The sequence below is a fragment of the Emys orbicularis genome, chromosome 10 (assembly GCF_028017835.1).
Source record: "Emys orbicularis isolate rEmyOrb1 chromosome 10, rEmyOrb1.hap1, whole genome shotgun sequence".
Taxonomy (NCBI): Eukaryota; Metazoa; Chordata; order Testudines; family Emydidae; genus Emys; species Emys orbicularis.
In genome coordinates this window covers 16,072,892-16,099,583 of record NC_088692.1, presented here as the reverse complement: position 1 = coordinate 16,099,583, position 26,692 = coordinate 16,072,892, and the positions used below count along the sequence as shown (strand labels likewise).

The 26,692-nt window shown below is 41.2% G+C and overlaps 1 protein-coding gene across 1 annotated transcript in view; it reads left to right on the top strand.

Annotated features, from left to right (window-relative positions):
• OTOA (otoancorin) overlaps positions 1 to 26,692 on the top strand; it is a 48,043-nt gene that overhangs the window by 8,871 nt on the left and 12,480 nt on the right. The window contains exons 9-22 of the mRNA XM_065411986.1: positions 958 to 1,064; positions 1,756 to 1,895; positions 5,585 to 5,708; positions 6,126 to 6,341; positions 6,823 to 6,990; positions 7,345 to 7,485; positions 8,193 to 8,251; positions 8,722 to 8,839; positions 9,307 to 9,380; positions 13,970 to 14,105; positions 17,143 to 17,333; positions 20,278 to 20,371; positions 21,677 to 21,806; positions 26,105 to 26,292. Of these exons, the coding sequence (XP_065268058.1) occupies positions 958 to 1,064; positions 1,756 to 1,895; positions 5,585 to 5,708; positions 6,126 to 6,341; positions 6,823 to 6,990; positions 7,345 to 7,485; positions 8,193 to 8,251; positions 8,722 to 8,839; positions 9,307 to 9,380; positions 13,970 to 14,105; positions 17,143 to 17,333; positions 20,278 to 20,371; positions 21,677 to 21,806; positions 26,105 to 26,292 (1,886 nt within the window). The remainder of the gene's footprint in view (positions 1 to 957; positions 1,065 to 1,755; positions 1,896 to 5,584; positions 5,709 to 6,125; positions 6,342 to 6,822; positions 6,991 to 7,344; positions 7,486 to 8,192; positions 8,252 to 8,721; positions 8,840 to 9,306; positions 9,381 to 13,969; positions 14,106 to 17,142; positions 17,334 to 20,277; positions 20,372 to 21,676; positions 21,807 to 26,104; positions 26,293 to 26,692) is intronic.

Here is a 26,692-nt window from a genome sequence, read left to right as displayed (position 1 = left end):
CCTCAGTTTGAGAAACTTGTGGCCTGATTTTTTTCAGAGATGTTGAAAACTCCCTGTAGTGTATTCATGACTATTAATAGAAATCACCTAGAGTTGTGGGTGATCAGTATCTCTGCAGATCAGGCTGCAGAGATGTCAAGCTGAGTATCCAAATATTGAGACACCCAAAATTCATAGCCACTTTTAGAAAATTTAAGCCTTAGCTGCTCTGTGCCTCAGTTTTTCCAATTGCTAAATGGGGATAATTATTTCCCAGGGCTGTTGTGATTGTTTATTTGTAAAACATTTTGAGATCCTTGGATTGTGCTATATAAATGCAAATGATGGTTCTTCTTATAATAAGGTACTGTATTTCTTCAGTTTTTATCCTAATTTATGGCTGTACTAAATATTTTTTACTTTCTCTGAGGTGAATATCAGTTCAGTTAACAATGAGAGTGTTCTGTATAGTCATAGCATATAATCAGTCCTTTAAAGGGACCCTGTCCGGTTAATAATATACAAATATAAAGTGCTTTACCTATGTTACCAAATAACACATCTGATTATGAAAACTGCTACTTCATACTGCTTTTTACTTTTGCATTTTGTTCAGTTTAGGCAGTACAGACAGACTAGTCATTTTCATTTTCTGATTCTCATTATTAGCACGAAGCTGCAATAGAAATGCACAAACCTCAGCGGAAAGTTTTAAAAGCAAACAAAGCTGATTTATTGACATTTAAAATATTAATGAATACATTAATGTTTGCAAAATGTTGGTTATAACTCATCTCCTCCCCACCATTTATGGATTTAAACTATCTGACATGGTCCATTTTTAAGAGCAGGACCTAGTAGTGTTATGATTTTAGATATCCTTTGATTATCCAGCAATGAAGATATACAGAGTATAATGTTTATTTGTAATCACAATGACATTCTTTACATCTGAATGAGTATTTTTGTACAAAACAGAGTTAAATGATTCAACCTCTTGGGTCAGTGCAGAAAATCTCTGGATTTTGGGAAGATATATGGTCCATCTTCCATTAGAAGAAATTATGAAAATTAGTCTGAACGAAGTAAGTAGAAAAATGTGTTTGGATGTATCAGTTATCCAGTGATGTGATAGAATGATCACAAGCACAAACTTAAAAATGAAAGATTGTGTATGTTTAAAATGACTTAGTTGCAAACTAAATCCAAATGTTCAGTTGATCATTTATTAATGATCCACTCCACTGCCTCTTTTAAAATTGAAAAATGTACAACATCCATAAGTGCTTAATTAGATGCGTATGCTTGTCATTGTCTCTTTCCCACGATCTATCTCCATCAAAACTTCCATAGGCTGCACTGGGAGCTCTTCAGATGAGGCAGGATCAGGCCCCATATTAGATTGCAAATTATTTAGGTATGATCAGGGCCGCCAAGAGCGGGTTTGGGCCCAATGAAAATTTTTTTTCGGGCCCCCCAGCAAGGGCAGACGGGCTAAACAGGGCCGACGAGAGGGGGGGAAGCTGGGCCCCGGGCCCCCTTCCAGACTGCCGGGCGCCGGTAATTTGTACCGGCTTCCCCCCCCTCTCGTCGGCCCTGGGTATGATACAGAACTACTCTATCTTTGCCTTTTTAAACTTTGTATTATCCAAATTGCTCTTTGTGCCATCTGTGTAATCTGAAAGGAGGCAGATGATAGTTTATATTATCAAACATGTATTAATGTCTTCAGTTTGTATAGATTCCTGATAATATGCTTTTGTTTGTACTAATTAGATGAGACTATTCATAAGCTATGACAATGCAACAAAGCAGCTGGATACAGTGTATGATATCACACCAGAACTCGCGCAAGCTTTTCTAGAAAGAATAAACTCATCAGGATTTGATCTGAGAAACACTTCAACTATCTACAGGCAAGCAAGACTTATTTTCATTTTTAGCTGTCTTTGAAAATGCTTTTCTGGAGCGAAGTGGAGGGAAGGGAAGGGAGAGACTGGATGCTGCATGGGATTGTTAGAACATCATAGTCTTTTACTTCTAAGTTGCTGGTTGAAAACTGCCACTGGTTAGTAATAACCAAGAGTTGTTGCCATCTGATGAATTTTTGAAAGTGCTTCTAAAATAACCTGATGGTCTCACACCAGCTTCCTTGTGGACAGGTGTCCATGTTATTAGTAGCGCCCAAGAATCAGGATTCCATTGTGCTGGGCATCATATAGACAAATAAGATAAGATATTCCCTGCCTGAGCGAGCTTGCAACCTATATGTCAGGCATAATTTCACAGGTGGATGAAACACTCAAAAAAGGTGTGTGTGTGTGTGTGGGGGGGTAGTTTAGGAGGATGAAGTTACAATAAAACAAATTAGTCTTTAGCAGAAAAGAAGACTCAGCTAGCCACCTGCCTAACCATTGCGTGATGGTATTGATCTGTAGGCATTATGGCAGAATAGACTTTGAGGAGGGAATCACACATGCACTAGCCACCACCACCACAAGTGTCATTAATTGATACCCACATTACCAGTTGTAGCAGAGAGGCCAAGGAGGAAATAGGTAAAAAGAATGATCTAGCCTCCCCACTTTAGTGGGCTCTCAGAGGCATAGGCGCCAACTCTGTGGGTGCTCCAAAAAAATAGTGGGTGCTCAGCACCCACCGGCAGCCCCGTGGATCAGCTCCTCCCCCTCCCTCCCAGCACCTCCCGCCTGCCTCAGATCAGCTGTTTAGCAGCATGCAGGAGGCACTGGGGGGAGGGGGAGGAGCAAGGTTGGGGCGCACTTGGGGGAGGGGGCAGTGGAGAGGCGGGGTGGGAGCTTGGGGGAAGGGGCGGAGTGGGGGTTGAGTACCCCCCAACAACTCATAAAGACGGTGTCTATGCCCTCAGTATTGCATTGAGTCACATTTGCATGCATTGCTGACCTTCTTGTGACTGTTCTGTGGGTAAACAGAGGATCTCCATCTTCAGGGCTGTCAAACCAGCACTAAACTCACTTTAATAAGAATAGCAATCAGAATGAACATGAACCTTTCTCATGAATACTCAGTGTGAACCACCTGCAAGAACATTTTGTTCCTTTACATTTATATTACATTTTGTCATATAACTGATCCTATTTAGTCCCAAGACACCACTCTGGAGTTGTTTGCAGCCCCCTGAGGCAATTCCTTGGACTTTTCAAATTTATAAAGAATAGGCTTTATGACTCCAATTCTTTTTTCATTACACCAGTGGAACTTTATTCACTTCAGTGGAGTTATTCCTGAATTACACTGGTGGTAAGTGAGAGGAGAACCAGGCCCACCATGTATATTTCTGTGTCAAGAATGAGGGGGGGAAAATCTCACAAATGGTTTTACTTACCCATGCAAGGTGGCAACTTCTTACAAACTGGAGGAATGTCACGCTCCAAAGTCCTTAATATATTCCATTTTACAACACCCTTATTTTATTTTACACATTTTAACCCTATTAATGCTCTTTTAAGAAGTAATATTATGTGCATTATTTATTGCTGCTAATCCCAAGGGAGATTAGGAGCCTTTGGTGGCAATGCAGTAGTGCATCAGATGGTAACTATTTGTTATAGAAGTGCGGTTATAGATACTTTGTTGTTTTGCCTGTTAGTCTGATGATGATGTGCCATGACTTCTGTTGGGCCACTAAAACAGTGGGTTGTTACATTGCTAAGCGATTTGCTGTTGAGGGACTAGAGGAAGTAAAAACCGTCTGAACCCATCTACACTACAGACTTTTACCAAGTTTGTGACTAGGCTGCAGCATAGCTAGCAGCTGGTTCAGTTCATGTCCATAAACCACATAGTTTAGACACCAATCCTGGTGGGCCCATGTTCTGCATATTGATCCTGTCTGCGAGCAGGGCTATAGCATGAATGTCAAGCTGTAGCTGCACTCTCCTGTTGTTCCAGCCTTATGTAAATGGGATTGCTAACAGGTTGGAAGATTAAATATTGGGGCAAGGCCAATATTGTAGCCTTTTTTGCTCATTTGATGACTAATCATTGACTGTAAGTGCAGTAGAAGTAGAAAATGCTCATCAGAGAGTGCTGATATTTTACCATGACTAGGATATGACCATCAGGTCAAATGTGTCCATGTGGCTGATGCACAAAGGTTCTGTCAGCCTGACAGCTGAAATCATGCATTCCACAAATGCCTCTGGAAATGGCTGTTTACAGCGTGTTTTTCCTAACCAGTGTGGACAGATTTTTTCTTTCTATGTTATGAAACTCTGCTATAGACTTAACCAGGAGGGTGCTGAGTGAAATAGTCTGTAGCGAAGCTTTGTAAAACAGTTACGTTTTACAAGCTTGCAGTAACTGTGTTTGAACTTTGTGTTCTTAACATAGTTTCAGTTACTGGATCGACTAAGCCAGAAGGGTATTAGGCATGTAATCCTCAGCCATACAGACAGTTGTATGCCCTGCCCATGCTAGGAAACAAAGGCATGTTTAATACAATATAATAGAATATCAGGATTGGAAGGGATCTCAGGAGGTCATCTAGTCCAACCCCTTGCTCAAAACAGGACCAATCCCCAACTAAATCATCCCAGCCAGGGCTTTGTCAAGTCTGACCTTAAAAACCTCTAAGGAAGGAGATTCCACCACCTCCCTAGGTAACCCATTCCAGTGCTTCACCACCCTCCTAGTGAAAAAGTTTTTCCTAATATCCAACCTAAACCTCTCCCACTGCAACTTGAGACCATTACTCCTTGTTCTGTCATCTGGTACCACTGAGAACATTCTAGATCCATCCTCTTTGGAACCCCCTTTCAGGTAGTTGAAAGAAGCTATCGAATCCCTTCTCATTCTTCTCTTCTGCAGACTAAACAATCCCAGTTCCCTCAGCCTCTCCTCATAAGTAATGTGCTCCAGACCCCTAATCAAACATCACCTCTGCCTCCCCCTGCCTCTGAAAATGGTTGTCTTGTGAGGGTAAATAGTACAACAGAGCATTGCAAATGGCTACAGTCATTCTGTTGGGTATCAATTGGATTTTCTTACAACTGCTGTTGAACAAATCTACGTCCAGTGGAGCAGCCACATAACTCTGCCCGTGTGGTGGATAGGAAGCTATGCTAGATGTGAAACATGGTAGATTTTTATTTATTTAGATTTAAAATGATAAAATAAAACATATCCAAGACTTTAGATGCCCAGCACATTAATTAATTATACAATACAGTGAAATCCCAGCAGTATTAAAATAATAATTCCAATCGGAACTCAGCCTGTCAGACACCTACAGAGCATCCTATCCATCCCCTTCAACCTTTCTAAAGTGGGGATTATACCCAAAATCCTTCCAAAGGGAGCAAATTCCAAAAGTGGACTCCTTCAACTGAGAGAACTGCCACAACATATTGAGTCATTAACCTAAGTTCTGACAGCAAACGCTTCCCAACTGATTTTAACAGAGTACAAGAGAGTGTAGGTCTCAGACCATTCAGGGCTATAAAGATTGTAATTCAAGGTGTTTGTGACAACTAGAAGTGATCAGGAAGCTAGTTAAAGACTATGAGCACAGGAGCTGCATTCATGTATCTGCAGTTAGCTAACTCATTTCTGGTCTCCCATACAGGTTAGGCTTGTTGGTTTGTTTTTATGATGATATGGAACAAATGGATGCCATTGTGGCACGGGTTTTACTTCATCAAATGATGAAATGCAATCAACTGAGAGGCTTCCAGGCTGATGTTTATAAGGTGTGTATTTGTTCACTCTTGTGTGAACTATCCTAGCTAATCTGTTTCTCACCCTCCCCTTTCTAGGATAAATTTCTTCTTTAGAATCCAACAAGAAAAGAGTGACAAATCACTGACCTGCAAGGAATACATAAAAAAGTACTTGAATAAGTAATGCAAAAGATAAAAGCCCATTGACGCTTTTAACGGCATTTAGTCCTCTCAGCCTGTTTCCTCACTCTTCATATTTATTTGCAATCTGTGGGTCTACTTCAGGATTTCTGTGAAGTAGGTTCTTGCTAAATGCTTGCTTCTGGTGCTGATGGTTAGTCAGAAAACCCCTGATAATGTTTGGGTAACAATGGAAATTAGATGTTGGCAAACCTCCCTGCTCTTAAATACAACTTCATGCTCTGCATCTGCCTTTTCTTAATGTAGCTCAAAACTCAACTCCTAGACATTGCAATGCAAAACCAGACCTTGAATGATACCCTTGGGTCTCTGTCAGATGCGGTTGTTGGATTGACTTCAAGTCAGCTGGACTCTTTGTCACCTGAAGCCGTGCATAATGCTATTTCAACATTAAACCAAGTCTCTGGATGGGCAAAAAGCCAAATTATGGTTTTATCCAGCAAATACCTCACTTCTGAAAAGGTACATTTTGGGATTTTTCTGATATAACTTTATCACATTTGATAAAAACAAAGTGCAGCACCCTTTTTTTCAACTGCAACTGTTGATTTTGAAAAGTTTGGAATCCAGAGTTTTACTCTATCATTTATTCTCAGTACAAGATTTCTGTAATGCTGTCATTGACAGAGCTGGTCAGAAAATTCTGTTTAAACAATGTTTTAACACAAAATAGGAAAATATAGTGCCTAAGATATAACTTGACATAGGAAGAATGTGCATTTTTAGTACACAATTTTACTTTCAGTTCTGAGTTGCTGCCACAATTAGCTGAACTTTAAGAAATGTTAAAACTGTTACTGGAGGTTCTACATTCCAAAGGTGAATTTTAGACAAGAAACATATTGCACATCTAGTATTAATGGTTCTGAAATTTTACTTTAAAAATTTCTGCTATACGTGGATTTGAAAACTTCCCCTTTTGTTTCCTCTGATCTCTGTATAGGTTTTATCATTTTATAACATTAGTCAAATGGGTGCTTTGGTGACTGGAATTAGTACTCAATCATTCTACAACATGAACCCAAAGGAGCTCTCTCAAGTTATTAGAGGCACCTTATCCCAGTACGCCTCTGATTTATCACCTGCACAGCAACAAGGTATCCTCACTAAGGTAATAATAAATTCTTAATCCCCCTCTCCAGCTGCACCAAAGCACAATGACCTTATATGCAGAACATGATTTTTTTTAAATACTGTCAATTATATGTGGATTTTGGCTGAATTGTTCACTGAAATAATTACTTCCTATTTGTATTCTGTTTTCCTCTCAAACGCCAAATACACTTAAAAAGTTATGTACTTTACCCTCTGTCATTCAGTAACATGTTAATTCTGAGTAATGAAGTAACTCTTTACCTGCAGTCTCTTAAGGAATATTACATTGAATTGAAAGACTTTAGTCAAATCCTATTAATCTGGAAATAAACTCTAAGTCCCATGTACTATCTTTTTTCCTCTTTATTAGATGCTTGCATCTAGAGATCTTTCCTCAGCAGTCACAGATATACAAGGAGCTTTTTTTAAAGAAGTATGTCTTTCTGATTTATGGAAGGAAACTGGTTTTAACTCTTCAATAGTAAAAGAAAAAGAATTACGAAAGAGCCAGGTAATGAGTAGTTATAGTATTTCCATTTCCACTGTGACTGATGCCTTTATAAATACAAAAAATAGATTTCCTCTGAAGCACAGTAAAACACTTCAAGACAATTTTTTTAATTTTTAAAGGGGTTCTCTCTTGATTAGGATCCCAGGCCACATTTCTCCAATAGAAAAAAAGTCATCATTACTATTGTTTTCCCTTCCTACTCCATTTTCAGAGATGTGTTCTGTTGCTTACTGGACAATGGGAAGAGTAGAGATAGAGACGCATAAATTCAGAATGAGATTGGAGAATATGGGTAGAAGGAAGGAATCAATCCAAATATGCTTTGATGAACCCACAACCAAAGGTCTCACTGACCTGGTCAGCATTATAAGGAATTTTTATATAAGAATAAACTGTTCTTTAATATACTAGGCACAAAGCTTGTCAAGATTCTGCCACATATTTCTTCTTCCTGTATTTTGTGTAATTGCCACTTGCATTTGAAACTAATCCTGTAGTCTATACATAGAGGTATCATGATCATTGTCTAACCTACATGCCATCACTTAAGTAAGTGATAATGATTATTCCTGTAAATAGGGGTTGCAGGGCTTGGGCCTCACAATCATGTTTAATGCTTTTAAAATTCATACGAAAGATACTACAGTATTTCCTTGAGCTATCATACAAATTACCCAGGATACACTGTCATGTATTTTTAATTTCAGGCCTTGTTTCTCTATGAATTATTGTCTAAGAAAACAACAGCTCCTGCTGACCTCTTAAGGTATGGATACTAGACTCACTGTTTCACACCCAGGTGAAATGCGTTTGAAGCCTCATTTTGTTATCAGAGTGGCAATGAAACAAAGAGTCTTCTATAACTCTCAAAATATTTTACATTTATATAGCACCTTTCATCTCATGGGACCCCAAGCCCCTTCATCTTTCTCATAAAGAGGAGCCCTTAAGCTCAAAACATATATGAAAAGACCCCCAAAGTTCTTGATCAACATTTTTCAGTTTAGGCTCAGCTCTGCTTTCTGATGGCTTTAATGATTCATTATCCGAGAAGGCCATGAAGAGGCGGGGAGGGGAGGTGAAATGAAGAGGAGGGCACAAAGGTGGGGAGGAATGAAGAGGTGTCCACAAGGGGTTCTTTCTTGGGAATTGGTCTGTAGAATGAAAGAGATGAAGATCCTCTGCCCTGGATCATGCTAACAAATTCATGAAATCATGTGTTGTTCTCTCTATCAGTATAGGGCAGTTGGTGAAAGGAGTAACATGCCAGCAGATTGAGCGTATGAGCACCGACTCTTTTCTAAATAATTTCAGATTTTTTGAAAAGAATCTCCAGTTGCTTTCTCCATATCAGGTAAAATTGGAATCATAATAGTGTGTGTGTATTTTTCTATATACATAATCTAATACACAAACTGTAAGTGGATTAGAGCAGGGTGAATTCATAAATTTTTTTCAGTGAATTTCAAATCTTCTGTGTGAACTGTCCATTAACAGTTTCAATTTTCACTATTTCATTTGTTGTTCAAGAATTAATTGCAGAATTATTTCTGCAGTTCATTCTTGATTTGGAGCTAATTCATGAATAATCTATTTAAAACTCATACAAACCCTGATATGCACCCTACCATGGGCCTTTTCATCTCTGGCACACAGGAAGAGGAAGCTACAAACAATTTTGTAGAAATTGCGTGCATGAAAAAACTCTCTGAAGATAAGCATAATTCTACATATGCTAATTTTTAAAATGTAATAAACACCATATCTGCATTCTTCCTCGGAATTCATAAGTGCTTAAGATTCTAAATATTTTGTTTTCAGGTTAACTGTTTGGCTTGGAAATTTTGGAAAGCCTCCAACACATCTATCCCTCCCTTTCTCTTATCAGTGCTTCCGTAAGTTCTTCTTGTAGTATGCATGGCAATATGTTCCAGTTAATCCTCAACAGCTTTTTTTACTTAACCATTTTAGTGCCAGAGAAGTGGATGACTCAAGCAAATGATAGTTTTATATGTAAGTCACTGGTTCCAGCCAAATCAGTATCAACCAAAAGTTGTTACCATTTGATGTGTGTTCAGTGATTTGTGTGAAACATGTCAATTTTAATCCCTGGTTCCAATCGCTTCATGAGAACCATCACACTTGGAATTTATTGATGCATGTAGAACTGTTATAAAGACTGAATTGCCTTCTCGCCCTTTTGAAGTGGTCTCTCTCCAGGCAAGATTGAGGCACATTGACAGGGTATTGTGTGGAAAGCTTGCGCTCTACCTGCTCTATGAATGAACAGAGGACTTAATTCTCTAGGCCTTTCCGTTCATCACCTTTCATAATTGCTAAATTCACTTACATTTGTTTATTTTTTGTTTAAAGATACAGACATTTTGTGATGCCTAACTTACCAAGTAGAGCTGTTGAGGGTGGGGGAGTTTAGTATGCCTCATGGAAAAATTTGAAAAATGAATTTTTTAATTTCATTTGAAATTTTCAGTGAAATGGGGTGTTGTAACAAATTTAAAAAAAGATTGTTTTAATTTTTCAAAACATTTCTGTTTGTTCTGCTGGGAACACTCTCTCTCTTTGGGGGATGGGCGGGGAAGAGCAGGGTGAAAAAGTCAGTGGTTCATTTCTCCCTTCCTTCCTCCTGCTCATGAAATTTGTAATGAAAAACTAAAATTTCTTACTTAAATGTAAATAATTCCTTTTGGTTGAAAGAGGTTTTTCTATCAGGGAAAAAAACTTTTGATGGAAATGTTTGGATAAACTCTGGTACCAGGCATGTCTGACAGAGACCCGCTTATGTTGCATCATCTTCTATTCCATCAGAAACAGCTGGTATACTCTGATGCTCTTGACTTCACAGGACTGCTCATTGAGAGCACAGAAACATTTGGAGAGCCTGGCTGGCATAGCTTTGGGATTTGATTCAATTCTAAAAGGCTGTCTGCCACTCAGATGGGAAAACCACATAACTTTGGTTTCATTTGGCAGCCCTTCTTAGAGTGACATGTTCCAAAAATTCTTATCAGTAATCCACCCACTGCATCTTGACTCATTAGAGAGATGAGAAATGCTCGCCTCCATTGTAGGTTTTTGAAGCTATATTTGCTTTTGAGTCCTCTAAAAGGTGCCAACTGGAGGATTTATTGTTTTTGTGTTAACTGTTTACAAGAGTGTTTTTTCCCCTATAAAATATTCTGTTCAATTTAGCTGTGCTGGCCATGCCTGCATTGGTAGTGCTATCAAGCTCTGCTACATACTTGCATTTTATTTTATAAAATAAATTAAAAACTACCTTTGAGGAGTTCACTTGCAAAGGGTGACTTTGGAATGTATTCTGACTTTATCACAATGGTCATTATGTAGTAAAGCTGCTTAGTCAGCCCAGTTGTCTAGAGATAGCATAGCACATTGCCATATGGGAAATCAAAACTGGATGTTGTTTGGTCCTTGCCTCCAGCATAGGGAGAGACTGGGAGCACGGCAGACTAGTGGTTCTCAAACATCTCTCTGTGGCCTGTCAGTAGTCAGCAATTTGAGTCTCTAGAGGTGTCACGCACTACTCCTGACAGGGTGATAGTGGTAGGCTTGCATTACTCTCTAGCAATCCCTCTGGCCAACCCAGGAGTCTTTTCAGAGCCCGCACCCATTCTTTTACACTATATAATGGAATAACCAGTAAAGAGAGCTGTCAGTGCAGAAACCTTCTATAACCTTTATGTTCATGCATTTGTCTTACCCATTTCTAAATAAAATAAAAATGGGTAGACAAGTCCTTTGACTACAGCAGCTCTCATTCCCCTTAGGATACAGGATGTCTACACTGCAACACCTGCAGCTGGCCCATGATAGCTGACTCAGGCTTGCAGGGCTCTGGCCTTGAGACTGTTTCATTGCAGTGTAAACGTTCCAGGCTCAGGTTGCAACCTAAGTTCTGGGACCCTCCCGCCTCGCAGGGTTCTAAAGCCTGCGCTCCAACCTGAGCCCGCACATCTACACCAGGGTTATGTATGGATGCTTTGTCTGGCAAGTCAACCTGGAGCTTGGATCCTGGCTCACACTCCAGTCAGAGATGTCATCTGGTTGGGCCTTTTCTCCTTAGGCAGGGCAGGGTTGTGGTAATTTCATCTCAATGTGCTGATCCGATGCAGTTGATTTCAGGAGCTAATGAAAAGCCAAGAGAGTGAGAGATATAATAGGAGAAAATAAGGGTGCAGAAAGTAACACAAAGGGAAGGGAAACAGAACAGGATATTGTATGCACCTCTGCAGTGCAGGTAATTAGGTATCCCCACTGATGGGCTGAGGACTGGGCTCAGGAATCTCAGATGAAAAACAAAGTTCTTAAAACAAGAATAAGGCCTGCTGGCCTTCCTTTCATGAAGAAAGTCTTCTGCTCTGCTCTGCTCTTTCTGACCTGGGATTGGGGAAGATGAGAACTGAGATGGCTAGAGATGAGCGTGTGGGGATGTGTTTGGGAGATATGAGGGGTTTTTTTCCCCAAAAGTGTCTTTTTATTAACCCCCCAAAGGAAAAAGTCTCCTCATTATTTTGCCCACCAGTTAGGTCTAATATCCACCGTACCAATTTTGGTTAATTAATTTCCGGCATCACATCTTCTTACCAAGCATGATTTCAATAGTCCTTGAACCATATCAATAAGCCCTCTTTGTTTGGCCTATTCCAGTTTCTCTATCTGTTTTTCTTGTTCTTAACATTCACTATTAAAAACAACTTGACCTATTTTCCACAGTTAGTTTCCAAGCAGGCAAAAAGTTATAGGCTATTGTGACATCTTATGAACTCCCACATACTTTTTCCATTTGCACTCACAATTGGGATACATTTTTAGGCCCAATAATACCAACAGGCCATATCTATTCTAAATGAAGTCCAATGAAAACCTGTATGAAATATTCTAATATCATTTACTATTTTTGGCACCTCGGAGAACAAGCAGAGACATAGTCCCTCTCCCAGAAAGCACACAATGTAGATTTGACGTGACAACTAGGGAGCGTCAAGCAGACCCAATAAAAAGAGAGGGAGACGGAAGGACAAGACTGACCAGGAAAAGCTCACATGGTGACTTTGATGTGCACCTTGAGTGTTCCTTTAAAAGTTAACAGTATATTATTTCCCCCTCATCCCCTTCGTTTCTTGTAGGTAAGAAGGCAGATTTGAGTTCTGGGGAGGGATTTTTGTTAAAGAAAGTTAATGTTCACAGCCAGTAACTGCTTAACCTGCGTCTGACTTTGAGGAGAGGCTTCCAAAATACCTACAGGGATTAATTTACATTATGGAATAATGACCTGCAAAAGTTCAGCTCAGGATAAGATACTGGCATATAGGAACATGCACACACCTACTTTTCGGTTGTGATCTTCCCTGTGTTACTGATGTAACCCCTCAAATGTAAGTGTTATAATAAGAGAGTGGTCCAAGTTACAGTGTTCAAATTGGGATCCAAACTTCCCCAGGGTGCTCAAATCCAGGTGCTCAGATCCATTCTAGAGAACTGGACCAATCACCAAGTACAGATGAGGTCTGAACTTCCCCAATGTTCTGGAGAGCTCCTATCCAGGGTTCTAGTTCAAACTCCTCTCTAGGTATAATCAAAATATCTCAAAGAACCTACAACACCACTTCATAGAACCTTTACAGAGAAGGACATGAACAGTGCTGCTTGAATGAGGTAATAAGTTTATAATTGTGGGCCAAATTCAGAAGCCACATGTAAGTTAGACCAGTGGTCCGGGGCCCCCTGGGCAAGCAGGTTTTAGGGGGTCCGCAAACCAGGGCCAGCATTAGACTTGCTGGTGCCCAGGGCTGAAAGCCGAAGCCCCACCATGCAGGGCTGAAGCCCAGGGCTCCGAGCCCCACCACCTCGGGCTGAAGCCGAAGCCTGAGCAACTTAGCTTCGCGGGTGCCCCCTACGGCATGAGGTCCCAGGCAAATTGCCCTGCTTACTACTCTCTAACGCAAATCCTAGCTTTTATATGCAGAAAAACTGTTGCGGCACAGGTGGCACATAGAGTTTTTATACCATGTTGGGGAGGGTGCCTCAGAAAAAAAAAAAAAAAAAGGTTGAGAACCCCTGAGTTAGACTCCCTTAAGCTCAGACTGCCTTGACTTACATGCTGAAGAGCTGGAAGAAGGTATAAGCATAGGTACTGGAACTAGGGGTGCTGGGGTTGCTGCCGCACCCTCTGGCTTGAAGTGGTTTCCATTATATACAGGGTTTACACTTTGGTTCAATGGCCCTGAGCACCCCCACTATAAAAATTGTTCCAGCACCCCTGAGTGTAAGTGGAGACTACTTTAACTTACACCTTTTTCTAGCTCCTCAGTATGTAAGTTATGCCAACGTACCCATCTCTGAATGTGGCCCTGTCACTGTGGTCTTCACATGCATTACTAGGTAGAGCTGAAGTCCAGCTTTACAAACTAAGAAGTGGTTGTTGTTTTTTTAACTCCTTCTCCAGGGCTCAGTATCTGGAATCCATTTCAGGCACTTCGTGTGTCCCTTTCCTGATAAGTCTGGGGAAGACTGAACTGGATCTTATCATTGTAAACTTGTACAAAAAGAATACAGTCCTACAGAAGGTACAGGAGTGTCTGGTAAGCATGATACTTTTCTTTTGGGTGGGAAAAAGTGCAACAAAACAAAAGCCACTTTTGCAATTACCCTCAATTGGGATGGTTTCTGCATCACAAGGTAAAATAAGTGCTACTTTAACATTGAATAGGAAGTTCTGCATTGTGGCTTTGTCAGATTTGTGTTTTCACTGTAACACAATACTTGCAATTTCATATTGTGCTTGACCTTATAATCCATGGACTCTACAGAAATAACCATATTGCGACATGGCTGGGACACATGGTATGGCCAAACCATATTACAATATGGCTTGTTCCTGTCTGTGGCCTTGTCTGTACTGGCATCTTTCAGGAAATCTCCCAGTGGTGCAGCTTTACCTGTGGTAGCAGTGGTGGTAGAGCTAGAGTAGACATGGCTTAGGGATGGTCCTCTAGACCTCAGGGTTAGCCAATACAGTGGTATAGACACTAGCAGCTGGTCTAGACTAGTGCTCCCCACATTACTAGCACTTAGGGAGCTGCATTGGTGTTAGCCGTATGGTGGGAGACTTCTTGGACATTCTCAACATTAGATGCTAAGTGGATAGAAAATAGTGTTATAACCATGTTTGAGAACCATATCTTATCCTAGGCTTTCTACCACGGTTTAAACATTGTTATCTATAACAAGGTCTCATTGTTTCCTTGTGCTCTCCCATTGGTTTGTATCCACCTGTTTTCTCTTGTCTTATACTTAGATTGCAAGCTGTTTGGGGCAGGGACTGTCTTTTTGTTCTGTGTTTGTACAGTGCCTAGCACAATGGGGTCTTGGGCCATGACTAGGGCTTCCTAGACCCTACCATAATACAAATACTTTTTAGTAGTAATAATAACATAACATGTTATTTTTTTCATCCACATGGGTAGAAACAGGATATATGTTATAACAGTGCTGGGCCACAACTGTTCCATAACCACGTTTACACATGCTTAGCTTTGTAGTGTAGTCAGGATCTTTCTGACTCACACATGAGTAAGGACTGCAGAATTGGGTCCATGTCTCCACGTGCTGAAAAAAAGAGGCATTTATATTTAAGGAGTAAGCGAAATTGCCTTGTAGAAATTCCAGTGGAGCCAAGCATTAGTCCACTCTAGTCTTAGGACCACGCTAGTGCAAAATATGTGTGATGTTCTGGACCATGTAAGCCCCATAGCAGACTGTAGATACTGGCTTAGCAGCCTGCCTGTTTGTTCAGAACAAAGGTCAAATGGCTGCGGAGGGCCAAAAATTCATGCAACTCCCTGGTTTTGCAGAGTTGTTTTCAGTACAGCTCAGGGGGATTATTGCTAATGCTTCTTTATGGTTTAAAGCTGTTTAGCTCAACAAATACAATTCCTTCACTCTGATTTAAAGCAAAAGAAAGCCTATATTTCCTGCTTGTTCCTCTCTGTTGTAGCTAGTACTGTATTTCTTATAAGCACATCAGTATCTATCCAGCTGTGTTCTCTTCTAAACTGTACAAATACTTATGTTCTCTTCTTCCCAATGATTTTTATTGTTCTCCGTCCAAGACGTAAACATTTCTTAAAAGCTATATTCAGTCCCCTGCATGGTCAAAGTGTTCGCATGAGAAGCCATTGCCGCATGCATTGAGTTGGTGAGGACAGCACACACTTGGAAACTTTTTACACCAAGAAACATATCCTGTTTCTCCAACCTTTGCTGATCCTGAGCAGCTGTACCAGGCACAGGCTATTCCCCAGGAGAGGGAAATGGATGGTCTTTTCTCCCAGGCTGCAAAGTTGCATCAGCACTGTTCTGTGACTGCTGCTGTAAACCTTGAGGCTGTAACAGTCCTGCTGCTATTGCATCCTTGCTGTATGAGGGAAATCGGCTGGTTGATCCATGTAGCAGCAGATGCTTATCCCGTCACACAGTACTGCTCTGCACCATAAACCTCAATGCAATGACATGCAGGGAGAGACCCTGCAGAGGAAGGCTCTGTGGCACTAGGGTGACCAGATGTCCCGATTTTATAGGGACAGTCCCGATTTCTGGGTCTCTCTCTTATATAGGTTCCTATTACCCCCCACCCCCTGTCCTGATTTTTCACACTTGCTGTCTGGTCACCCTATGTGGCACTCAGGGTTTGTGCCCACCCATTCCAGCACAGACTCCAGGAAACCTTGCTCCCTGGTCTCCACATGGCAGAGCTGCACCAGTTTTGCTGCATCGTGGGTATTCAGTGGATATGGAGGAGGGGGCAGGATTTTGCTCTAATTGAGAACTATGCTTGTTGTTTTGCTTGGTTCAGTATTTACTGGACAGAGCTTGCACTCCACACTCCTTCCTGCACCCCAACCCACAGCTCCAGGCTCAGCCCGGAGCCCCCTCCCACACTCCGAATCCCTCGGCCCCAGCCCCAAACCCTCACCCCCTGCCCCAGCCCGGTGAAAGTGAGTGAGGGTGGGGGAGAGCGAGCAACAGAGACCGGGGGGATGGAGTGAGCGGGGCAGGGCTTTGGGGAAGGGGCGGGGTAGATCCTGGGTTGCACTTAAATTCAAAAAGTGACCTTGTGCGTAAAAAGGTTGTAGACCACTGATCTAGATATTTGCCTACTTTTACAACAAGCTACATAAAAAGCACTAGCAAAGTCGGTACAAATTAAAATTTCATACAAACAATGACTTGTTTATACTGCTCTATATACTATATACTGAAATGTAAGTACAATATTTATATTCCAGTTGATTTATTTTATAATTATATGGTAAAAATGAGAGAGTAAGCAAATTTTCAGTAATAGTGTGCTGTGACACTTTTTTGTGTTTTTATGTTTGATTTTGTAAGCAAGTAGTTTTTAAGTGAGGTGAAACCTGGGGGTAGACAAGACAAATCAGACTCCTGAAAGGCATACAGTAGTCTGGAAAGGTTGAGAGTCACTGGATTAACCCACCTGCGCATCTGCCATTGTTTTGTGAGCAAACAGTTACTGAAACTCCCAGGCTGCGCAGTACAATACCTGGTATTAACTTTACCAGTGAGGTAAACACATCAACTTTGGCCTCTTTGTTTCAGAACAGTTCCATCAGTGATGAATATGACGTGGACATACTTGGAAATCTAATCTGCCATTTACCTCCAGCAATTATACGCGATGGAATATCCCTGCGGGCCATGGCAATAGCCCTTCACCAATTCAGATTCTGCCGACAGCTCAGCCATGAACAAAAGACTGAAATTAAATACAAACTTACTGAGTTATATGGGTAAGATATTAGACATGCAGTTTTTCTTTTGCTGGGGTTAATCCATATAAAAACTCACCATTTGCTTTGTCCAAAACAACCTGCATTTGAAAAATCCTAACCCTATGTACTTGTCTGAATTTGCAAGGCCCTACACTCAACTGATGACATTTCTCTGTTTGCCTGTAACATGATAACTTTTGAATGATGCATCAATTCCAACATTTCAGAGAATGTTCTAGGAACCAATGGGCAGAACCCTACTGATTCTTGGGGGAAGTGGAATATTGGAAGGGGGGAAATGGAAGGTGCAGAGAGGCCCTGCCCTCTGTTCATCAGAGTCCCAGCTTCAAGCACCTCTGGAATTGTAAAGATCTGAATTGGTTGATGGCACCAGTTAATGTCTTCTAGCATAACAATATCCCTGCTCATCTCTGCTTATCCTCCCAATAGAGTTGAACATGTTGGCACTGAATGACTTACCTTCTGGACATAAAGAAGAGAAATAAGAAGGGTGGGAGAAGGAGGGGGCACACGGAGCCCCAGGAATGGGAGGGGAGCACAGGGCTCCTGGGTGGAATGGGGTTTCACACAGAGCCCCTGACATGGGGCGGGAGCATGGAGAGTGCGGGACATACAGATTCCCTGGCGGGGGGAGAATGGAAGACCCTAGTATGGGTGGAAGGAGGGAATGGGGGTGCACAGAGTCAGCCTCTGGCATTGGGGGAGAAGGGGAAACCTTGGAATAGGGAGAGGAGAGAATGGGGGGGGGGCATGCAGAGCTCCTGGTATGAGAGAGGGGTGGGGAGGCTGCAGCAAGTCCCTGATGCCAAATAGAAGGAAACAGAGGGGACTGGGAGGGTAGCACACAGGAAGCTTGCTGGGGAGGGGGGAGTAGTGAGATGCAAGGGGAGCCCCAAGTGTGTGCAATTAGTGCAGTTTAAAGAAGCAACAAAGTGTGAGCCCCACTAATGTTAATTCATAGCTGTCATACTAGAAGACTAATTTGAACCTAACTCATATATCAGTTATGCAAAGAAAACTATCCCAAATCCCCACATTATAGGAATACACAATTTCTCTCTTGTGGTCTCTTGTTCCCTTTGGAAGAATCTCATGTTTGAAGGCAGAGCCTGAACACAAAATCACTGCTCCTTAGTCATCACTTACCTAAGCTGTGCATGCAATCTTTTCCCCTTCTATTCAGTCACTTGAGACTGCTGATTATTTTTTGTTGCTCTTCTTTGAATTTCCTCCAAAATGTCAGTATTTTTCTGGTAATGAAGTGCTTGGAACTGAATATATTAAAGAAAGTATTAAAAATGACTTTATTTTTCAAATGTAAGTTGAATGTCAGTTTTACTGAACACTGGGTTTTTTCAGCTTTTAAAATATAATGCCTGTGCACTTTTCAATCTTGGCACACATTCAGGCTAATGTACCGTGCCTCATTGCACTAACATGTCTTGGTATATTTCATTGAGTAAAACATTCTTATATAGTCAAGCATCCTGATAACAGGTCAAATCCTAGACTCCCAAATAAAATACCTTCTATGAACGTCCAAAATATTTGTAATGGATCTGTTAATCAAACTACTGTCGTTTACAAAAAATTTTAGGCTGAACATTAGCAGTGCAGCTATTTTCCTTGCCAACTAGCTGGTTGTGTGGATTAACATCAGTCAGTTTAGTATCTAAGGACACAATCATGCAAGATACTGAGCACTGCTGTAGTGAGTTGAGGGCACTCAGCATCTCGCAGAATTGAACCTTAACTGCAAAAAGTACCAACGTTCTAATGAATAGTTCAGAACATCATTTCTAGAGATGCAGGATGTACATATTCCTAGAATTCATTTATAGAATTATAAAAACAACAGAGGCTTTCATTGGGCAAGACTTGTCCAAGGCCTATAGGTCCTAGTGCTCCCTTCCATGCACTCTTAGTACAACAGAGGAGAAAGAAATACAACAACAGAAAAATATGAAGCTAAAATGATGCATAGCTAACTCTACCACTATTGCCTGCTTTTGTCGCTTTCCTTTCCTCTTTTATAAAGACAGCATTATCAGAAAGAGATTGCCACAATCTCTGGTTAGTTTCCAGGGTCTGTGTATTAATAATCTTTATCTTTCCAGAGTAAGCAAGACACTGCCGTTTGTAATGTATATGGCCTGATGTTCAGAGGAGCTGAGCACCCACAACTCCCACTGAAGTCAAAGGAAGTGGCAGGTGCTCGTCACCTCTTAAAATCAGGCCTGTGTACTTTTAGGGGCCAATCCTGCAAATATTTAAGCATGTGAGTAAAGTTACTCAGGTAGTTAACTATTTGGAGGATTGGGTCCTTAGTGTAAGCTCTGTGGGACAGGGACTGTGTCTATTTTTGTTTATAAAGTTCCTAACTCACTTTTGGTGCTGTGTAATATGATAGACTGTTATAATGAAAAAGAACAGAGGTTTTAAAAGGAGGGAGATGCATCCTTCGTCAGATATTATGGTAATAGGCATGCAATAAATACTGAGAGAGATGTACGAAGAGGGTGGAAAGCACTGTCTGACTAAGGAGGGAGAGACAGCCAGGGCTGCCCAGAGGATTCAGGGGGCCTGGGGCAAAGCAATTTCAGGGGCCCCTTCCATAAAAAAAAGTTGCAATACTATAGAATACTATATTCTCGTGGGGGCCCCTGTGGGGCCTGGAGCAAATTGCCCCACTTGCGCGCGCGCCCCCCCCCCCCCCCCCGGGTGGCCCTGGAGACAGCTTTGTAGATTCACTATAAATCAAGGAATTCCAGGAAAATGTGATCTGATGTTAAAACCCAAAATGTCACTTTGGTAAAGAGTCATCTATCTTTGCGACTGTATACACTATAAGACACGCATGCAGATTTAGTACTATTATGAGTCAGGGTGGTATTGCAGGCATTTGGTATTTTGTGTATAATTTTCCAAAAAAATTTCTCAGCATCCCAGAGAACTGGACGGCTCAAACAACACAGGATATTGGACCATTTGTAGCTCTTTTGTCAAAAGAAGAATTAACGGTCCTTGCTGAAAAGGTATCTTCTCATTTTAATTTTTAAGATTCTAGAAGATCATTTTAAAGCTTTACTATAGTAAATGTTGTAATTCAATTTAAAATACATGCATTCCAGTACTTAGTGGGTGTTTAATTCAGGAGCGCCGCCAGTTTTTCTGCCGCCCTAGGCGGCGGAAGGTCCCGCCCCGAAATGCTGCCCCCCACAGAGGCGGTGGAAGGTCCTGCCGCTGAAATACCACCGCGGTTGCCGCGCCCCAAATTGTAGCACCCTAGGCGACCGCCTAGGTCGCCTAATGGGTTGCACCGGCCCTGGTTTAATTCTACTTGCAAGGAACCTTGTAAATATTTTTGCCCAGTCCTGCATTCCTTACTCAGTCAAAACTCCTGGGATTTAGCCCATAATCTAAAGAGTTATCTGTACTTGTACATAGATTAAGTGCACATTGTTATATAGGAAGAGATTATATATTTATGGATCTGTACACAGCCTGTCATGCTTTCAAAGCTTCATACAGTGCAGTGTTCCCTGCTCCCCATCATGCTATCAAAATGTGAAGAGTTACCTTACTTGGATTTAAACACTTCCTAACCCATTATTAACAGTGGGAGCATACTATGAACTATATATGTAGTGTAGTTGTAGCCTTGTTGGTACCAGGATAGAAGAGAGAGACAGTGGGTGAGGTAATATCTTTTATTGGACCAACTCCTGTTGGTGAGAGAAATTTGTCTTATAAAAGATATTACCTCACCCACCGTGTGAGTTATATAGGCAGATGACGATTTATACCTTTGGGCCTTGGGCTAAGAGCCAGTGTAGTATCAGTAATATCTAATGTGGGACTATATCCTGCTCTCACAGGTGGTGAACTAAGTGGTTTCTTTTCCATCCCTCATTTTTATAATCTTGTGATCTTTATATATCTGTGTAATCTGATTAATTTATTCTGGAGAAGCCAGACAAGGGTGCAGTCAGGAAGGGGGTTTTCTCAAGGGATAAAGTTTAACCAGAAATCAAAACAAGTTTGAAATCAGCAAGAAGTGTTATTGAAAACTCCTTCCAGCCTGTGGTTCATGCCAGTCATGGGCTTATGTAAAAGGAGCCTCCCCCAAATCATGGTCCCTCTATCTTCAAGGAGCCAATTTACAGTCCTTTCCCCTGAACGCCTGTAACAAAAAAAGGGAGGGGGTGCTGAGTTGTGGTTAACCGTTTGTTCACTGGAGCCTAGGCAGTGCTCTTGCCCCTTGTCACATCCTAACTGCTTTGTTTCAAATGGGAGGGAGTTCTGAAAATGTCTTATTGCTTTTATCTCTCCTCTTTAAGTTCCCAAATACAATTTTACAAATAGCAAAGATGGCTCGGCCAGCATCTCTACCTGAAGAGTTTCTATCCGCTATATTTGAATCTATTCGCAACTCCAGTACTAGCATTAGAGCATCTGACCCCACAACTGGTGAGTATTTCACTGGGTACCTGTCCAACGTCAATGTGTTGGATTGACAGTGGTGACATTTTTTACTATGTTGCTGCAACCTGAATGGTCTCTTTGTTGTCAAATGCATTTTGAGAAGCAGTAGGACAAAAAGCAAAATGCCAAGTATTTTAAAGAGGTTCAGTCTTTTAGAAACATTAGAGCAAAGACTTTCACCATTAACATGCTTATCTTTTTTAATGATCAACTAATGAAATGCTTTACTCCATTAAAAATACACTGCTAAACAAGTGCTGAAACATGTCTGGGTGCATACAGATTTTGCATCTTAGAATTATTTTGCTTTGCTTGTAGTATAAGTGAAAGTTTCATGAATAGAAAGACAGCAGAGAGCCAAAATGTTGAGCCAAAAGATGCTGCCCAGTTAATCCTTTATCAGACATTAGTATATGTTGACTCAGCTGTTCTAAATGTGACAACAGTGTACTGTGGTCTGTCTAAACTGACTATATGGGTTGCTACAGATTAAAATAAATTTTAGGAAAAACACAATTGTTTGCTTATCAGAAACTCTTGTGCCAAATGAAGTCTATCCCATGTATTTATTACACATACTTTGATTATATGTGAGTATATAGCTACATTGTAGCCTCTGACAATTTAAAAGATCACCCTTGCAATGACCCAGGGAGAATATTTAAACTATGTAGTCTAATGGACTGCAAGACATACCTGCTCCTGCTATTGAGTAGATTTTCAAAGGCATAAATGTGGATTAGGCACCCAGTGTTTTCACTGTGAGTTGGGTGCCTACCTGCCTTTTGCGTCTTTGAAAGCTTCACCCTGTGTTCTTTGTTTAATATAGTATAGGCCCCGATCTTTCATGGAGCTCTATAGTGTTTTTGAATTACCTAAACTAGCAGGCTGAGGGGAGATATGATTGCTCTCTATAAATACATCAGAGGGATAAATACCAGGGAGGGAGAGGAGTTAGGTGCCAATGTGGACATAAGAACAAATGGCTATAAACTGGACATCAACAAGTTTAGGCTCAAAATTAGGTGAAGGTTTTTAACCATCAGAGGAGTGAAGTTCTGGAACAGCCTTCCAAGGGGAGCAGTGGAGGGCAAAAAACCTAACTGGCTTCAAGACTGGTCTTGATAAGATCATGGAGTGGATGGTCTGATGGGACTGCTACAACTGCCAGTAGCAAATATCCCCAGCTGCTGGTGATAGGACACTAGATGGGGAGAGCTCTGAGTTACTACAGAGAATTCTTTCCCAGGTATCTGCCTGGTGCGTCTTGCCCACATGCTTAGGATCTAACTGATCGCTGTATTTGGGGTTGGGAAGGAATTTTCCCCGGGATCAGATTGGCAGAGACCCTAGGGGGGGTTCGCCTTCCTCTACAGCATGGGGCACAGGTCACTTGCAGGTTTAAACTAGTGTAAATGGTGAATTCTCTGTAACTTGAAGTCTTTAAATCATAATTTGAGGACTTCAGTAACTCAGCCAGAGGTTAGGGGTCTATTACAGAAGTGGATGGGTGAGCTTCTGTGGCCTGCAATGTTCAGGAGGTCAGATTAGATGATCATGATGGTCCCTTCTGACCTTAAAGTGTATGAGTAACATGGATCCAGAAGCCACTCTGGCTCACCTCACTGGCCCCCTCTGCATTCACGGGCAACGAGCAGCCAATGCAGCGCCCCCCAGTGCTGCCACGCTCCCCACCAAAGGCCATCTTGGTGCTCCTGTGCTGCAGAGGCCTTTCATTCTTCAACAAGTATGAATAATTTGGCTGGGGGGAGGCTTGAAGTGGAGAGTTTGTGCTGTCATCAGACACCCACAAGAAAGAAAGCCTGAATTAATTTTAATGAAGTTCTGCAACATAATCACACACAGTTTATAGAGAGCTCATATAGCAAGTTTCAGCCAGAAGTGAAGTTTTATGACTGTCACCAGGTCAGCTGCCTCACTAGTGTCCCCTTGTGGTCTGAAGTTGTTCTGCAGGCACCTTGCCTCAGTTTCCCCCTTCAAGAGGATTCTTAAACACACACAAACTCCTATTAAATTCAGCACACTCCTTCCTGTGGCTGGATTTATTAACCTAACATTTCAAAATAAAAGTTCTCAAATCCCCATCAAGCTTCTGCTCCAGTCTTCCTGCTGGGCGCCTTGCAAGCCTTCCCTGCCTAGAGTCCGTTCCCTGAAAACTCAGGGTTCCTTGCTGGAGCCTTCTTGCTCCCAACAGCAACTGACTCTGCTTGTTTCTCCCTGAGCATCCCTCCTCTTGCAGATTCCTACTGCTCTTTAGAGAGCTCAGGAGTGTCTACTTTGTAACTAGGGTTGGTTGGCCCCAGGCCTCCAGCCATTAAAGGGGGAAGCCACCCTGTTATAGTGACTGACTTCTAAATCCCTGAAAAACAGAATTATTATGGAAACACCTTCAGGATTGCACTGATCTAATGTTGCTCCTCAAACTTCAGTAATATTATTTAAAATAAAAGTGAGTGTCCTATGACCACTTTTTACAGAGGGGAGATCTGCGGCAAAGAGATTAAGTGATTCACCCCGGGTCTCTCAGTGAAGCAGTGGCAGAGCTGGGAATAAAACCTAGGTCTCCTGGCTCAGCGTCATGAAATGCTATTGCGTATGTTCAGATCTAAGCATTTTCACATATCTGCCCCATTCATGCTTGATCAGTGTGAAATCTGATTATAGCAACAACAAGAATGAAGCAGCATCAGACTCAGGAAATGCTGCCAGGATTGTAATGAATACTCGCATCTGCAAACTTGCCAGCGGAGCTGGTGTGTTACAAGAAATGAACTCCTTAAGGTTTTTTTCCAGGGACCAAAAACATTAGGTTTTCATGACAAGGGCATGGAACTGTATTGTCTCTGCATGGGCAACATTTACATAAGAAAAGCTGACCTTTTGCAGTGGAGGAAAGTGAAACAATCTAGCTTTACAAGAGGCCAGTTTCTACTGTGGACAAAGGGAAAGCAGTGATGTCTCTTGGTACAGCAGAAGCCAAACAGCTTTTCCATTTGCCCACAGATTCATCCTTCTCAGGGTTCTACCCACTGCCGCAGTTTTATTTGATTCAAATAAATCTTGCCTCTGCTTCCTTTCAAAGTACAAAGCTATTTTGTACATCCTTGCTTTAATTTGTTTAGCTCAGGAAGCTCAGCTCAGAGGCAGCATCTGTGGAGTTCTGCTTTTTACTGGGGATGGCCAAATCTGAAGATATTCAGAGATTGTTTGGTTTAGATAATGATTGTACAATCGTTTCCTAAATTAGGGGCAGGAGAGTGGCTAATAAGAGACCTTGTTAGGATGCTAGGCTCTCCCTTGCATCAGTATCAGGGATATTAAGCCTATAGAGTTTGTCAAAATGCACAATAAAAAAGAAGCAGAATCCACCCTTGTATCAGATATTTGACCAATACAATTTGGCAGACCAAACATTTCTATTGTAAATAAGCATCCCTTTCTGTGTTTTCCTAATTCTTGGCACTTCAACAACATGCTTGACATAAGTATTGCATTTCTCTCACATTTAAGTTCTGGAAACCAATCTACTTGCCTTGTTTAAATGTCAGGCAAGGCTTACAGTCATACATCTCTGACAGTGCCTTTCAAACTGAAGGCCCACTCAGGCCTGCTACTGTATGTAATAGGTAATGAGCTGGACTCCACCAAGTCTTGTTTGAACAAAGATAGGCAGGTTTATTCAACTGCAACTTGTCTGTGAACAAAAATACAATACAGCCATGTGGAAACTTAAACTGAGGCCAAACTAAGGAACTTAATTGAGTTCTGATTCAAGCAAGACTGCTGAAATCAATTGAAGACTTTATCTCAGGATTTGACTCTTAATAATATAGGGTGCCATTTTTTTGAGCAGTGCTTAGGATAGTTAGATGCTCTTTCTAGCTGCTGCATGCAAATTCCATTTTATTAAGATACCTTTATATGGTAACTGTTTTAAAAAGAGTGTTTGCTCCTCCTTTCCTTTCCAGCTTGTGCTGCCTTCCAGGGTCGGAGCAATTGTTTACCTAAAATTAGGTAAACACTAGTTTTGTAACAAGAACATTAATTGCACTTGTACTTTTTTAAAATGCATTTTTATTTCATTGCAAAAATATTTTATGCTTAAGTTAATGTCAAGATTGTCCTGGCTTCAGTCAATACATAATACATCAACATCATAACGAGAGAGCATAAGTCTTTGCTGCTTTGCATTTTTGTTAGTTTTCTTCAAGGAGATTACAACAGAAGTTGTCTCTTCAATCTGTGTTTTGATTTCTTCCCAGACTGCACAGGAATTACAGCTCCCTCTTCAGATGAGATTATTAAATTAGCAGAAGCAAATGCTTTTTGGTCAGTTCAGGAACTGCAGTGCCTGGATACAGATACTTTTACCAAAAACGTGGAATTCCTTGGGACTGTGATGAGTTTCAACAGATCCCAGCTTATTGTCTTGAAGGAGAAAGCTAAGCAGGTAGCTATTATGTCTGCAAAAGAAACATAAATACATAATTTAATTTACTGTTATTGAAATGTGCATTTCTAAAGCCACCATTGCTGTAATAATCACTACTGCTGCAGTAATATCCATTGCTTATTGGGGAAATAATCTAAGATTAGTCATAAAATAATATCCTCCATTGTTTGAGTCAACTGGCTAAATAGCTCTGAGCTATTGGCTGCTGAGCAGGTTGTGTTTTCACTTTTTAAATGCTTATTTTATTTTATTTTATTACTAGCTTTTCACTGTTCCTTAAAAAAATAAAACTCACAAAGCAGGAGCCGAGAATATAACAGCCTCCTAAGAATCAAGCTCAGAGTGCTAAACTGTTTAGAAACAGTTAAATCATACAAAAACTGTGTGTAGACAGACC